Below are 17,227 nucleotides of genomic sequence, written 5' to 3'. Positions count from 1 at the left end.
TCAGGCGCCATGGGGAGCTCCTTAGATTTCACAGATGTTGGAAGAAGTTACAATTTCGAGGGACTCGATGCCGTGTTTTCTACTCGTCACTTTTAACATGAACGGAGTTTGTAACACGTTTTAATATCACCTGAAAACCAACACTTTGGAGCCAAAGTTGGTCGATCGCACAGACTCCATTGTGTACGTGAAACACCAACACGCAGGACTACGAAGTGGCCTCTAGATGGCGGTACAGCAGCTGTGTTGCTGGCCCATCTGTATGGATTTTGTACGTATTTTCAACTTCTTTCGTACCGTACATAGCCAACCGTGCTAACAGGAGGTGCTAATACGTGTGCTCTTTGCGTGCGTGTTTCGCCTCTGCCTATACGTCACCTGACTGCGTTTCCCGTGTGTCGTTTTGCGCGCAACGCGCGTTCTTTTACGCGTGTGGCGCACACGTCTTTTGACACGCGCGCGTACCCCCCCCCCCCCCATACCCGCCTGTGCGTTCGTTCAGCTCCATCGTCGACGGACAAGCCCGTGGCGGCTGTGCCCCCCATCCAGTCCCAGGGCGGCTCCCCGCGCCTCTCGGCGGCCTCGGCACGGCCCCAGCCGGCCGCGCCGCTCCCGGCGCCGGTCACCGCGCTGCCGCCGGCGCCGCCGTGCCCGTGCCCCTCGCTCTCCTCCGCCCTGGCGAGCGTGGCATCCGCCATCACCCCGCCCAACGTGAGCGCCGCGAGCCTCGACGAGCAGGCCGGACTCGGGGGCTCGGGCGTTTCGTCTGCGCCCGTCGCCTCCGCCGCCTCGGGAGGAGCGACGGCCGGCGGGAAGTCCGAGAAGGGCGAGAAGGACAAGGTGCCGCTCGCTCGCCCGCTCATTCTCGCATTCACTCACCAAACCACTCACTCGTTCAACCAACAGCCACACCTTTGTCTCACCATTTGTTCTCACATTCGCCGCTCTCGTGCCGTTCACAGAAAGAGCGCAAGAGCAGCTTCCTCAAGATCCTGTCCAGCGCTTCGGCCAAGCGCAAGTCTCGCTCGCCTCCGCTCTCCGCCTCGCCGCCCCCTCCCCAGTCGACCCACGATGCCCAGCAGCCCGAAGCCCATGCAATGGGAGCTACTGCGGCGGCGGAGGTCGGAGGTCATGGAAGGTCGCTTACCCCGCCGGTCGCCCCTCCCCCACGCCAGCCGTGCTCGGCGATGGCGCCCGTGAGGCCCGAAACGAAGCCGCTCCAGCGGGAACGGTGAGAAGCGCAGAGTGTGTGGGTTACTTGCGTTGCGTTCTTCCATGGTGGGGGCGGGTGGGGGTGAGGAAGGCGGGGGAGGGGGGCTACAACTGTGCCGGGCCCCCAAGGTGGGGGGAAGCGCCCTGAAGAAAGAGTTGCAGGAAAACTTGTTTTTATTGGCATGCTCACTTGGCGGGTAAATATTTATTTTTAATCGTCAATTGTCGGAAACGCTGGTGACATGATAATTTGGTGGGTGATTATCACGTCAGTGTAAACGACACGCTAGTATCTCCTGAAATGTATTTCAAAAATGTATGAATACCACCGTTTTCACTCGTTACGTATATTTCCATCGTCTCTTTCCCAAAGAAAAATCTGCAAAGGGCAGCGCGCACTTTGTAATCCTAAAACTGGGTTCAGTCTTGGCCAGGGGTCGGCAAAGAAAATAGCAAGGGCCTTTTTTTTTTTCAGATTAATAACTCGATATTTAAAAAGCCGCAATGCACCGTGTGCTGAACACGAGAGACCGGTGGATACTAAACAAATAACTTCCACGACGCAGCTCCTTTAAAGAGCCACCGCACGTGGCTCTGGAGCCGCAGGTTGCCCGACCCCCGATCTAGGCAGCAGTGCAGTTGCTCTCTTTGACAATGGTGATAGTGGGTAGGAAGAGCTAACGATAGGGGGCCTCCAGCCAAACCCACTCGCTCATATTCTGTGACGTGAAAAAAAAACTGGAAGTGAATTCAAGGGGTTTGAAATTTACGTCCAAAAAAATCTTGAAAATTGTTAGGAATTGATATTTAGTTTTCCCGTTGTTCGTGACACTGTCAAGGTGTTCGCGTATAAAACACCGAAAGAATGCACAAGAGCATTTAAAATTATTTCTTCAAAGAGTGGCAGCGCACTCGCCCTTTGAGGTGAACGCACGACGCGAGGGGAAGCGCTATCGTTGCCGTCTGGTGTGTTCATGCCCAGATGTAGCCGTTTTGTTTTCTCATCTGGCGCTTCGTTCACACATCATCCATCCTGCGGTCAGAGCCTTCGCAACCAGCACGGTCATTCCCCAGAAATAGACTCCACCGCCCACCCCACGCGAGACCATATCTGACATCCATCTTATTCCTGAAAGGGCTGGACACGCACGCACACACGCACATGTGCATACACAAGACAAGACAAAGTTCCCCCCCGTATAGCCTCAACAGACCCTTTGGGGCAAGTGCTGTTAGCGAGTCTACCACGGGTCAGAACCACGCCCTTACCACCTTTGTCACCCACCAGGCAGGGAATTGAACTCGGGCTGCTGTATTCACAGCGCAGCACTAACCATTGTATCACGGCTGCCCACCCAGTGTGGCCGTACATCGAGAGGGTAATTTTTTTTTTTACCAGATAAGACCCACTGAGCCGTAGAACTCTTTTTCATTTGCGACCTGGCCACAAATGGTATCTCAACAAATTGGCTTCTCACGTGAAAATGTATAGCGGCCGAACACTCGAAATGCACGTTGTTTCTAAATGTGGAGGGGAAAAACCGGAGGACCCAGAGGAAAATCCACGCGACCACATTGAGAAAATGCAAACTCCAAATATACAGCAGGACGTCAGGGTCGGGATCGAACCCACCATCTCCTGCGCAGCAGGCGAGGTTGTTAACTTCTTGCCATCGTGGTGCCCCCAATATTGATGAGTGGCATGCCCCAAATATTGATGAGTAGCATGCCCCCAATATTGATGAGTGTGTGCCCGGTGTAGCAACTGTAATGGCCCCGCTGTCCAGGGTAGCGCTCTTTATAAAATACATTTCAAATGTTTGTTCTTCCCAAATGGCAATAAATCAGGCCGAATCTTAACAACAAACCACTGGAGGTCGTTTTCAGTTTCTCGGGTGTGTTAATGTGTGGGATTTGTATTCATGTCAAGTGATGGCAAAGCAGATGCTAAATCATCATCGTAAACTTGTCTCACCCGCTTCTGTTTTTCTTGTTTTGTCTGTTTGTGTGTTTTTATTATCACTCGCAGCTTAATGCTATTTCTCGGAAGCGCAATGTGTCGGTTTCATGTTGAGAATACGTACGTCCCCTGCTCCTTTAAACGTTGAGTGGAGATATTTCACTTTTTTTTAAATCCGAGTTGTCACCTTAATGCGCGTGTGTGGCAGGGTCCCAAAAAAAAAACGGAACCAAACAATAACTAAATCACGTTTTATCGCAAGAATTGCAAATGTTTCGATGCCTTTCGGGCTTAAAAGTAAATAACGATTCCTCGTCCTCTAAAACCCCCCATTGGGCATTTGAACAGCCATCCAAACAGCTGGCTCAGAGGCCCTCCCCACACAAAGCCGAAGGAATATTTCCAAGAAAGTGTTTCCAGAGCTGATTGTTTTAATGTGTTTTTTTATTTTGTAGCACCCAGCAGAGCACCGCTGCACCAAAGTAATTTCCTGCAGATGCGTGTGTACAGTGCTGCAGTGGCTACACTTGGCGCGATGACTTCTGGACATTTTTAGAAACTGACAATGCACATCCCCTGCAATTTCTGCATTCTATTCGTTTTATGTTTTATGCCTCCCCTTACCCGAGCACAAACCGCAGACGTCTGATGATGAATTACCATCACCGGGGTCTGTTCATTGCCATCTGGGGAGACCATGGGGGAGGCCGCACGCCGTTATGAAAATCGTTGGTCGTCAAATTCCGACTGCCAAGCCGCCGTTGACCCGGCCTGTGTGCACCCCCGCACCAGGCAGAACATGTCACGCGAAGGTGTCGGTTGTGCCTCGAGTTGTGCCTGCGAGCCAATCACCCAGATGTCGTCAGGCCTTGGGATCTAAGCAGGCGGTGAGCCTGGACAGTGCTTGGGAGGGTGGCGACCGCTCTACCCATAATCGAGTTTTTTCTGAAGCTGTGAGGCTACGTGGTTAGCCACCGACGGTAGTGCAGCAAAGTCCATTGATGTACGGTACTTCTACGCTGTGAAGGCAGGCCATGCTGACCAGCGTGGCGAAGTATTGTCAAACAAGCTTCCACCATTGGAACCTCATTTGCCAGTAGAAAAATATGATAATTGTTTTTTTACCCTTTTATCTGGCAACAAAACTGACACCTTTCTTACGAGGAGTCATGTTTGCATAGACCACAATACCTGCAGTCATAATGCAAACAAAAAGCATAACTTTGATAATGTATGCACTGTCCTTGAAGTTGATTGGTCCACACCCGAGACCGCTTTCCTTAGAGCCTAGTCTCTCATGGTGTTGGACCAGATGACGCCAAAAGGCATTGAGCTTGTTTGCCCCCCTCCCACCTTCAACGCGCACTGACTAGCGTGGCTAAGTATTATTAAAGAACCTCCCACGAACCACGCAATGTTGGGAAGCCTTCACCCGGCAGTTGATTAACAAAAAGTGGATGTACGCACACACACACAATGTTGTATTTAACCAATCAAGCACTGGAATCATTTCAGCGTGTGGTACGCCACCATAACCAACCCATCCTGTGTTATCCCCTTGCTGCTCAAACCCATTTCCAACCCCGTCACCCCCCCTGTACATTTCTACCTCCGAACAACACGCATCGCTCTCTCCCTTAACCCCGACCCCTTGCCGTGCCGTCCCTAGGTACCGCGTGGTCGTCCCGTACCCACCGCAGAGCGACGTGGAGCTGGAGCTGAGAGAAGGGGACGTGGTCTTCGTCCATCGCAAGCGGGACGACGGGTGGTACAAGGGCACGCTGCAGCGCAACGGCAAGACCGGCCTCTTCCCGGGCAGCTTCGTCGAGAGCTTCTGAATTCCACAACCCGCCCAACAAAAACTTTGCAATCTCGGTGCCCGCCACCGAGCAGCCCACGACCCCCGTCTGAAAAAAAAAGGAAACTTGTAAAAGCAGAATTACTGAACGACTTTGATAAACAAATGCCTCCTGCTCACAAAACCGCAGCTGTATTTAACAGTGCCTTTTGTTTGCTATCGTGGCTTCTCCGCATTTATGCTGACTCGAAAAATCTGCGGAGATTTGTAATTGTGCACGGGGGGGTGGGGGGGGAAAGAGACGGAAAAAACTGCCTCGTTTTTCATTTGAGAAGAACTCTTGGGGTGGATTTGTGACTCTCTCGTTGATAAATAATTTCTAGCACCGGCTAAGAAGACGGACGGCTGAAACCCTGGCAGATTGTTCGCCTTGCCCACGAAAAATTATTCACGTTTCTTCTTCTACTTAAATATTTAACAAAACGACAAAGTAAAAAAAAAGTATTTGCAGGAGATATTTTTAGTTTAGTGTAGTTGAATTACATTACATCGGTCATTTGTTTATTGTTTACAAGCTGCTGATAATGGTGCCGTGATTTGTTGGATCGCCTCTTGTGGTTGTTTGGCAGTGTTCGTGCTCAAAGATCTGTCGTTAAACTCTCCTGCAAAAAAAAGCCGTGTTAGCTTTTAATTATAGATTCATTAACTCATTCTGTCTGTGTTATAAAAGTTTCAACATGAGTAGATGAAAAAGTAAATTTGAACAAAACAGGTGTTTTTTTTTTTACGTCGTTTTAATTTCAACGTTTTTATGTCACGAGAAATGAATTGTTCAGACGTCTACTTTACATTACCCATTGTTCCGGGGTGAAACAGAAAAAAGTTTCTACTTCCAAAGGAAGAATCTTTTGTATTTTTTATTAAGAATTCAGCTCCATATGTTTGATTAAAACGGTGTGTAGCTTGCTAAATAAAACGGCCTGGGGTAGAGCAGGATAAGGACACTTTGCCAATTGGCAACAAAACAGCCTGCAAATAAAACACTGCATCCACAATGTAGAGATGTGTGGCACAGTGCAAGTGACATATGCTAAGACGGTTTTTATTATATATATAAAAAATTTGAGATACATCATCGCATGCAAAGAAAATTTGTAACATGCGTCAAGATGCGATCAAGATGTGAAAGTAAATATTGTTTCTTTAACGGTCTTTTTTTTATTCTTGTAACGTTCTCATAAAATAAAATAAATTAAACATCGCAGGTGTGCCCAGGTCTGCCTAGGTGCGCCGAGGTGATTGTTGACAACGGTTATACACTTACTAAAATGACAAACAGTATTTTGTACATGATATAGCCAGCTTAGAAAACGAATTACAATAAGGGAGTGGTTAGACGGGGTGGAACTCAGCTCCTGTGTCCAGAGTTAACTGTTTGCAGGTGGCACTGAAGTTTAGGCGGTGGTCTTTGTGTCCAGCTATGTCACAGCTTTGGCAATTGGTCATGCCGATCTCTATACGCCCATTGGTCTCTGCGTAATTTGCACAGGTCACATGTTTGCTTTTACTTATGGGTTCTGTGAATTGAAAACTGCTAAGTTGTGTTTATTTTCGATTCCTGGAATAGCTATCTTTTTTTTGCAATTTTTTGTTTAAATTAAATGTTCCATTACATTGGCTTTCAGAAGCGCGGTCCAAATGTGAGAAATACAGCCATCACTTTTTAGTACATATCCTTAGCCAATATTGCAATAAGCCTAGGGTGTCAGATGAAACTATTTTAAATGAACAAATGTGTTATAAACCTCATTCTACCCCCATGATAACTTGTGCTATAGGAAAGCCTTGTAAGTGGTTCCTATGCCTGAAACAAGTAAAGATCTCGTCATGGAAATACCTATCCCTCTCATGCATGAATTAATCATAAAGAGCAAAGCTGAAACGTTTTATTTTTGGTTTATTGTGATTTAAAAGTCCGTAACATCCCCAAATGTGTTGCCGTTTCTTTAATATATAACACATTCCTGCCGAGGGAGCTGATAGGAACGTTGGGTTGCTCGGTCAATGGCCAGGGTCAACGGTGGCATGGTGTATTCCGCCAATATGGCCTACTGAGGGTGGGCACAAGCCGGCGTGAGTAGGTTAAATGTTGAGTTTTATAAGGGCACCACGGGGTGACCAGCCCCTCCCCACCCAGCCCCTCCCCATCCAGCCCCACCCCTCCCATTTTTGGATGCACGACGGACGGATACAATAATCCCCTGTGGGTTGGTAGAACCAGGTGGTTCCTACCAGTATTTCATAGCAGTACTATATCTGTACATGTCATGGTGAGTCCCTACAGTGGACATGATGATGCATGAGAGGCATATATAAAGATGCCACGTTCCCGATCTAAACGGTGAAGAAACCCTTGACATTGTGGTGAACCTGCAAACAGTTACAGCCGCGTCTTTGTAAAGAGGAATGGTAACGGGAGGCCACGGGGGTAGAGGTAACGGCAGTTTAGGTGAACAGCTGGGTCAGTGTTGACTTCTGGGCGAAAACAACTCAACAAACATTAAAAAAAACTTGAAGTATTGATATTAAACACAGTAATATAAGTACAATATTATTTACTATAGATTACGCTATGTTATGTTTGGCAAACGAAGTGTCTGTATATATTGTTTACAAAGGTGCCTTTCCAAAGACCTTTTTTTGTGTGTGTTGTGTACCTATTAATTTTTTTTCTCGACGGAAAGTAGACGATTAAAGGGCGCTGTCATTGTACGATATTCCTTTTACCGCATTGCTGTACGATTATGTATTTATTTGGCTGCTAGTTGAATGTTCCTCACGCTTGTCATCATGTTCGGCTGTTGTTAGCTGGCAAAAGCAACGCCACCTTAGATTTAAAGAAAACTTTTAGAGCGAGAGAGAGAGAGGAAAAAAACAATGCACCCGTTAGAAGTTCGCTTAGCGGGTCCACACGTGACTTCTGCTCGTACGCATTTTTGAACAGCTCACTGATCGTTTTGCACACTAATTTACTCACACGTATTATTCTTATTTTGTATTCAATGTGCTGCTTGTTGTTTTGAGATCTCGGTGACTTACCAAACGTACCAAAACTCAGCCTTTTTGCCGAGAAAACGACTTCAGGTAAATGAGCCCCGTTCAGTTAGAATATTATTTCAATATCAATTATAATTTTGGTGAAGGAAATGAAAAATAAAGCAAAAAAATATTAATAGTAATGTATCGCTTTCTTTTCTAATCGAACCGTTCCTACACCCTCCATACCCCCCCCCTGTTAATGGGGGGATGCTTTTGCATCTGCACCTCTGCTCATGTGGTCGCATGAGACACCGTGGAATTAACGATTCTAGATGGTCGGTCATTTGAATACCAGTTTTTTTTGGTTGTGCCGTAGCTCCCAAGTGTCTGTATACAAATGTACGTTTGCATCTTAATAAAAACAAAGCAAAATGTGGCGTTTTATTCGAGACGTCTGCTCCTGTGTGTGTGTCCACGTGTGCCACTAGATCGCCCCGGGTTGCACGGCGCTTTCATAAAGGTAGCGTGGAAGCTAAGCAGGTGAAAAAAACAACCAGCCTGGATAACTGCTCGCATGAGTATTGTACTATTCAGGCTTTGCTGATGGCCAGCAGAGCAGCAGTATAACAAAAGCAGTAATTGACCACTTCACAACTCCTCCTCCCCCGCTGCCCTTCCTGGCTCCTCCCCCCTTAACCACTATATAAGGTACAGATATTTTGCTGTGACGGTTTCACCTGAAGACGGAAGCTTGTGTTGCCTCCGAAACGTCGTGATTTTTATTGTTTTATTTTTATTCATTTTAATTTCATTTTTTACCTACGTGACTTTACCGAAAGAACTAAGAGTATGAATCTTGCAGTCACGAAAGCTTCAAATCTAGAAAGAAAAAAATACTCTACATTATTGTTCTGTACTTCTATGCTCCCGCGTGTTTACGGTACAACCCGGAGTCGGCAACCCGCACTGAAAATAGCTGTCAACCCATACGGTGTACCAGAGGTGTGGACTCGAGTCATGTGACTTGGACTCGAGTCAGACTCGAGTCCTGAATTTGATGACTTGCGACTCGACTTGGACTTGCATAACAATGACTTTGTCCCACCTATGAGATGTGGACTCGAGTCATGTGACTTGGACTCGAGTCAGACTCGAGTCATGAATTTGATGACTTGCGACTCGACTTGGACTTGCATAACAATGACTTTGTCCCACCTATGTGATGTGGACTCGAGTCATGTGACTTGGACTCGAGTCAGACTCGAGTCATGAATTTGATGACTTGCGACTCGACTTGGACTTGCATAACAATGACTTTGTCCCACCTATGAGATGTGGACTCGAGTCATGTGACTTGGACTCGAGTCAGACTCGAGTCATGAATTTGATGACTTGCGACTCGACTTGGACTTGCATAACAATGACTTTGTCCCACCTCTGCGGTGTACCCCGTTTTCTTGTACTGGGAAATTGAGTTTTGGGGTCCGTGCGGCGGACAGCCGTTTCAACAAGGGCAACAACGAACATGTTTGTCTATTTGTGTTTCTCTCCTTGTGATGGGACTTTGTAGGAGGAACGTTGAGATTTATAAGGGCCACGGGGTTGACCAATGAGGTCTGAATTGGTCTGTAATAAGGTAGGGCACTGATCAGGGGTTGACATGTATGTCATGGTGAGTATACTAGTGGTGAGTGTACTAGTGGTGATGTCTATTTGTGCTTCTCCCTTGTGATGGGACTTTGTAGGAGGAACGTTGAGATTTATAAGGGCCACGGGTTGACCAATGAGGTCTGAATTGGTCTGTAATAAAGTAGGGCACTGATCAGGGGTTCACGGCTGTGCTACCACAACCCACGTGGGCACAGAGGGAGTCTCTCATCCAGCAGTGGATTGACGGCATCATGGGTGTGTGCCTGTGCCGTGTTTGTGCAAGAAGATCAGTGGATGGAATTATGAACGAGCGGTCAATATCGAATGTTTGCCCTTGGCGCATAGATGTGTATGCAGCAGCAGCAGCAGTGGACAGAGAATGGCACGGCACACGCTTGCACTTTGTGAGTACAAAGCACAGTGAAACCTACCGCAGCTGTTTGCAGTTTACACAGCTGACCCGGGGTCTCTCGAATTTTTTTTTAACAAACGTAAATAATGGATTGAAGCATTTTCATCCCCTCCCTCCTACCGATCAGTTCTGGCGCCCACCGTCGATGTGTGAGCCCCCCCCCACCCCCCGTCAGAAAACATCAATTCATCAGCCTCACCCTCCCCCGTGTGTGTGTGTGCAGGTGAATAACTCTATCGTGGGGGGCTGGGGGGGGCGAAGAAAGAACAACACAGAGCTCCAGGTTTCCAAAATACACACAATTGGCTTCAACAGGGGATCTCTCTTGCCACCCCTGTGCTGTGTATATTATAAAGTCGACCATCGATAATTATCATCCGTTTGCAGTCCCGCGCCGATCCGGCGAAACCGCTCCAAAGGCTGTTTCACCAGTCCGGCTAATCGGCACCACGTGCTTGACTAATCAGGAGTGGCTACGCTTGATTTCCGTGTTAAATGTTATTTCCACTACATTATACACTACATTCAACTTAATGAAAATACTGCACCGTATATGCATCACCCCATGCAGAGTCTTCGAGTTTTACGGTACAGTAAATACAGCCCCTTTTTAAAGTAGGATATTTATTTTCGTCTATTTGTATGTTTATTTATGCCAATCTCAGATTGTAAACAAATTTAAAACACTGAGAGGATATTTATCTTTGTATATTTATGACAAACTCACAGTAAAATTTAAAACACAAAAAACAGCACCTAAAACAATGTCAAAAAAGAATGTGCAAAAATAAGAGATTTTAAATAATGGTGATTTAGTGATTCTACGGCGTTTTTGAAAATCCGGCTCCCCCCCCCCCCTCGATGCCGCCCGATAATCGATGATTTACCATCTATCAGGTGATCCATTTTTTACCTCACTGATTTCTAGCGATGATGATGTCCTCGTGAGGAATAAGCAAATGTGGAGGACATCGTTTGACGCTTTTTGCAGAGGCCCGTATGGTTCAAACCCATCGGCCACCCTGGTTAATGGTGCGGTGGATTAAACTCGAACACGTTGCAGCTGTCTGATTCGCTAACGAGTAGGCCGTGTGTCCACGTCAGTACAACCATAATACACGGGGGCGGGGGGGGTTGGGGGGTTAGATTGTTGTAAATAAAAAAATGGGGCAAAGTATGGAGAGCAAATCCACGATTTCCACGATTTGCTCTCAAACACACCGGTGTGCTGTACTAGTAACGAATTGGCATTTTCTGTTTACGTAACAAACCTTACTCATTGGCTGTGTCGGGTGGTGGCGGCTTTAACGACACATTTATATTTACGCGATCCAACCCCCCCAAAAAATACCTGGATTTGTGGATATCGGTCGCGAAAACCCCACGTGTTAAAACCGTCATGGTTCCAAATGTACCAACATTTGAGAAATCACGAATTCTTAATCGAGTAAACGCCACGCAGCCACATCCTCGCCTCCTGGCACACAAAAAAAACTCGTCTTTGATACATAGCGACCTCATGACAAGCCTTTGTGCTGTATGATCGTTGTGAACACCAAATGTCCCAGAGACTTCCTCGAATCGCGTTACGTTTTGAATCTCGGGAGATGGCAGAGTGAATTTCTGCACTTCGCGACAAAGTTGTTGTTGGGTTAGATCGCGTAAATGTGTTGACGGATTATTGTCTAAACACAGCGGTGGTGCTGAAGTAGCACTAAATTGGCACGTTCTGTTCGTACGACAACGACATCGCTAATTGGTAGTCGGATGGAGGGGTGAGGTTGGTGGGTGGGTGCCCGAGGGCGAGTTCGTGCGGCACCAGCGTGTGAACGACGAGAGAGATTTGTGTTTCAACTCAGTGGCTGCGAATTCATCACGCCACGTCTCTCTTAACGAACCTCTTTGTTTTCGCCTCAACAGCTGATTGAAGCGTGCGAAAGGGTGAGCTGTTATGGGTTGGTGAGAGGTGGACGTCGCGGTGGCTAGGAGATGTTAACTACCTCGCCTGGTATGCAGGAGGTCGTGGGTTCGATCCCGACCCTGACGCCTGCTGCTGTGTATTTGGAGTTTGCGTCTCTCTCTCATCATCACGGTGGCTAGGGGATGTTAACTACCTCGCCTGGTATGCAGGAGGTCGTGGGTTCGATCCCGACCCTGACGATGCCTGCTGCTGTATATTTGGAGTTTGCGTCTCTCTCTCATCATTATCACGGTGGCTAGGAGATGTTAACTACCTCGCCTGGTATGAAGGAGGTCGTGGGTTCGATCTCGACCCTGACGCCTGCTGCTGTATATTTGGAGTTTGCGTGTCTCTCTCTCATCATCATCACGGTGGCTAGGAGATGTTAACTACCTCGCCTGGTGTGCAGGAGGTCGTGGGTTCGATCCCGACCCTGACGCCTGCTGTTGTATATTTGGAGTCTGCGTCTCTCTGTCATCACGGTGGCTAGGAGATGTTAACTACCTCGCCTGGTATGCAGGAGGTCGTGGGTTCGATCACGACCCTGACGCCTGCTGCTGTATATTTGGAGTTTGCGTCTCTCTCTCATCATCATCACGGTGGCTAGGAGATGTTAACTACCTCGCCTGGTATGCAGGAGGTCGTGGGTTCGATCCCGACCCTGACGATGCCTGCTGCTGTGTATTTGGAGTTTGCGTGAATCTTTCTCCGGATCCTCCGGATTTCCCCTCCACATTTACAATCGTGCGTTTAGAGTATTTGAACTATCATTTCTGCCCAGGTCGCATCAACAAGAGCTATGTAGCTCAGTGGGCCTTACCTAGTAAAATAAAATAAAAGTTTAGTATGTATAGAGGCAATTAAACAATGTTAAATTTCGCGCTAATTCCTATTATTTGAATGCAGTATCCAGGGATTACCGTAATTTCTTACTCGATATTTCTAATCCGGCAAGGGTGTGTGGTTTATGGGCCACAAGGGGCTACCACGAGTGTGTAAGGTACCACCCGTCCATAATTATCCTATTGTATCATCGTACCCTATGTTCCTATAAACCTAAGAACAGGTTCATTGACAACGGAGACGACGTGGAGGACTTGGCGTGCTAAAATCACTCTCTGCACGGCGTCCTGGACTGTTCCCCGCCGAACGCGAAGCACGCAGCGTGTCCGTCTATAAATAGGTCGCACCCTGTACGCGATAATTCAATGCCAAGAGTTGCGACGGCGGCGTGACGGCTAAGTATAGCTCATGCGGCCTCGCTTCTGTCGAGAAACAGAAGCGATGGTGTGGGGTCGCGTGGCCCCACGTGTTGTGTAATTAGGTCGAAGTAGTGCTGGCTCGAGGCCCCTGTTTGTGTGGGCACACTTTACAATGTTAGGGCTCTGTGACTATTGGTTAGATCTTCTTGGTTCTTTCGGTAAAGTCACGTAGAAAGGAAATAATAAAATAATAAAAATAAAACATAATAAAATAATATAATATGAGAATATAAAATAATAATATAATATCATAAAATAATATATATGGTTATTTCTTTTATTTTTTCCATTCTACGTGACTTTACCGAAAGAACCAAGAAGATGAATCCCTGCAGTCACGAAAGCTTTAAATCGAAATGTATTGGTTAGATGTTGTGTTGGTTTGCATGCCTTGTGGCGTGGGAAACAAGCAAACGTTTGTCAGCAGTAAAGGAGGTACCCATGCCCCCTCTGGTTATTTTTAAATTCCGTTTATGCAAATGATTGATGGAAGCAGATATTACAGAGCTACATCCAAAATCAAGGCCGAAGCCATGGAGTCAAAATTGGGGGGGGGACCAAATCTTCTAAATTTGAAAGTTATTTCCTGCCATTTCCTGCCTAAAATATTTTTTAAAAATCACTAACGGATAGGATGGACTTTTTATTTATTTTTTACAATAATGTCTAATACGTTGCTCTGTTTTTTATTTTTTACCTTTTCTTGTTTCATTGTATATAATGGCACAGATTAGGGATTAATAAAGTACAACCATAACCACAATCATATAAACAGAAATCTATTTTATGGCAATATATTAGGGGGGGGACATTTTGAGCATATTTGAATATCGGGGGGGGCATGTGTCCCCCCCAAAATATATTATAATTACGGCTTTGTCCGAAATACATTGAGGTGACCACTAGTCCACACGGCAGGGGGAATCACTCTCCCACACGCTCCGACACGATTGTTTTTCGTAGTCGTCAACAGTAAAACCGATCGTTTCCGTCTGTTAGAGCTGGAACGTGTCTAAAATAAGTGCAGGAATAAATGCATTGTTACGGGGGTGGGGGGGCGGGGGGTTTATCGTACAGCAAGCCATTGATGACCGAGCTGAGACTATTCGATCACACGACACTTAACTTGGTTTAATACGAAGCAAGCTGCCGGGATTTGAACGAGACATATCTGCGGTGCAAAGTCATTGCTCTGACATCTTAACCACTCTGCCCAACCTCACATCTACATATTTAATTACGCTGCAATTGAGTTTATATAGCTTTACATAGCATCTAATACAAGTTTAACAAAATACAAGTGGAATAACTGAAACAGTTCATTTCGGTAAGACTAATTCATTATCAAGGTATGCTTCAGTCTTGCAAGACTATGTTTGGCCAACAGTTGAGTTCAAAGATAAATGGAAGTGCCAGGAGGAATCCGAAGCATATCATCATATCCCTACCAGGTGGGACACCGAATTGTTCTGTTACGTATTGAAGTATCTCGTTGCCCTTCAGGTAGATGTCTCGCACATGAGGACTACCTTTACAGCAGTGGTTCTTACTGGTAGGAACCTCCTGGTTACACCAGCCCACAGGGGATTATTGTGTCCGTCCGTCCGTCGTGCAGGGAGGGGCTGGGTGGGGAGGGTGGGGCTGGATGGGGAGGGGAGGGTGGGGAGGTAGGGGCTGGGTGGGGAGGGGAAGGTGGGGAGGAGCTGGGTGGAGAGGGTGGGGAGGGGCTGGGTGGGGAGGGTAGGACTGGGTGGGGAGGGGCTGGTCACCCCGTGGTCCCCTTATAAAACTCAACATTTAACCTACTCACGCCGGCTTGTGCCCGCCCTCACAGTCGGGCATATTTGCGGAATACACCACGCCGCCGTTGACCCTGGCCATTGACCGAGCAACCCAACGTTCCTACCAGCTCCCTCCGCAGGAATGTGTTAACCTTGACTGCAGCCTTGCACGTCTTTGCTTCTCTGTCATTAACACAACTGTCTATGAATGAACACAGGTTCGATGAAACAAAGTAGTTGTACTTGCGTGCCCGTGCTCAATGTTTTCGATTATTTACCTTCGAAACAAATATGGCTTAACTCACAACCCCAGAGAGTGCATGCACCCCAGGTAAAGAACCACTGCTTCACACGATCCACAACCCCACCTCCAAGATGTGTGTGTGTGTGCAAGATATAAACGACATCTCAACATTTCGATTTAAAGCTTTCGTGACTGCAGGGATTAATATTCTTGGTTCTTTCGGTAAAGTCGCGTAGAAGGGAAATAATAAAATAATAAAAATAAAACATAATAAAATAATTCTCACGACGTTTCGCTTGCAACACAAGCAATCATCATCTGACGTGTTGCAATCGAAACGTCGTGAGAATTTTATTGTTTAATTTTTATTATTTTATTATTACCCTTCTACGTGACTTTACCGAAAGAACCAAGAATATGATCTCAACATGTCCTGCCCACCTTCTTGACCACGCTGACCCACGTGTTGAAGTATGGTCAAACCCCCATAACCGCCTACATGGCGTGCCAGCAGAGAATTGACACATTATTGTCAATGACAAATATTAAACATTATTATATTCAGATGTGCAAATAACGTTTGCAAGATAAGCATACGTGATTCTATGCATTATATAGCAGGCACATTGGGATCTACAGAGGGTATGATTAGTACAAATGTGAATTGTTAGACGTGGGTGGGCAGCTCGCAATCGCACCCGATTACCGTTTGGGACATCCTTTGTAGTTTAACACGTAGACTTTCGCGACCAGTATTATTCATAATAAAGCTTTTTTTGGGGTTAGATCGCGTTATTTATAAATGCGTCGCAACCCTCCACCACCCGACACGGCCAATCAGTAAAACAAAAAAATGTGTCGCGTTGACAACAGACAAATAGTTGACTACTTTAGCCCACCTGTGTGTTGAAGAGTGGATCCACAACATTTACAATTTGAGTAGTACGACGTTTTGCTGGAAATTACATCCAGCATCTTCGGGCGACTTGCCAGACTGATGAAGCCATCCACGTGTTTCCGGTCTTAAATAGTGCAGGACGACGTCATCGTCGTTGAACCCCTTCAGGATTCGAGATCAAAGGCGGAGTTGGGGGTGTATGCAATTATGCAATCGATCAGTAATCAGCCACTTAGCATGTGACTCACCTGTAAGGAATTACAATGTGTTGTGTATTGCTTGCTAATATGCTTCCAGGCTGCGCTGAGTCTATAGCTTTCACAGCTATTACAATTATTTTAATTATTCTCAATTTCAATTGATTCTCGAACTAATCTTGGCCAGTAATCATTAGTTCTGCAGAACACTTCAACGTGATCAAAATCAATTTAATGTCCTTGTTGGCAAGCATGCTCTGCCACTGCTGACAGCTGTGTTTGGGATAATTTAATGTTCCGTTGGTGTTCTTTTAGTCTTACGTTAATGTTACGTCCCGTATGTCCAATATAACACCGCATAAGCAATTACTCCGATATACACCTTCTGTTGAAAACTTCGGTAATTCATCTTTAGTACAAGACACTCGTTTTTGAATTTTGAGTACCGTACCAAATCTCACTTTAATGTTTTGGTTTTGCAAAACACGGGCTAATTTGTCAGTAACTCCCGAGATATATGGTATTTTAATTGTTTTGATAACCTGACCACTTTTAGTAGTATTGTTGTTCGATCTTGATTTGGCATTCAATGTTCTGTTAAATTGAGCATTATTGTAGCCATTCAGTCTTAGTCTTCAACACACCGGTGGGCTAAAGTAGTGAACTATTTGCCTTTTGATTTAAAGCTTTCGTGACTGCAGGGATTCATCTTCTTTGTTCTTTCGGTAAAGTCACGTAGAAGGGAAATAATAAAAATAAAACATAATTAAATAATTCTCACGTTTCGGCCACAACGCAAGCAGCCGTCCTCAGG

At 46.3% G+C, this 17,227-nt stretch overlaps 1 protein-coding gene across 2 annotated transcripts in view; it reads left to right on the top strand.

Moving 5' to 3' along the window:
- LOC144937662 (E3 ubiquitin-protein ligase SH3RF1-like) overlaps window positions 1–5,152 on the top strand; it is a 98,757-nt gene extending 93,605 nt beyond the window's left edge. For both annotated transcript variants that reach the window (XM_078865060.1, XM_078865058.1), the window contains 3 exons: window positions 503–840; window positions 963–1,231; window positions 4,842–5,152. In XM_078865060.1, the coding sequence (XP_078721186.1) occupies window positions 503–840; window positions 963–1,231; window positions 4,842–5,010 (776 nt within the window). In that variant the 3' untranslated portion in view covers window positions 5,011–5,152. The remainder of the gene's footprint in view (window positions 1–502; window positions 841–962; window positions 1,232–4,841) is intronic.
- Window positions 5,153–17,227: the final 12,075 nt, after the last annotated feature.

This window comes from Lampetra fluviatilis, chromosome 19, assembly GCF_964198595.1.
Source record: "Lampetra fluviatilis chromosome 19, kcLamFluv1.1, whole genome shotgun sequence".
NCBI lineage: Eukaryota > Metazoa > Chordata > Hyperoartia > Petromyzontiformes > Petromyzontidae > Lampetra > Lampetra fluviatilis.
The sequence above is the reverse complement of the archived record's forward strand: the minus strand, read 5'-3'. Positions and strand labels throughout refer to the sequence as shown.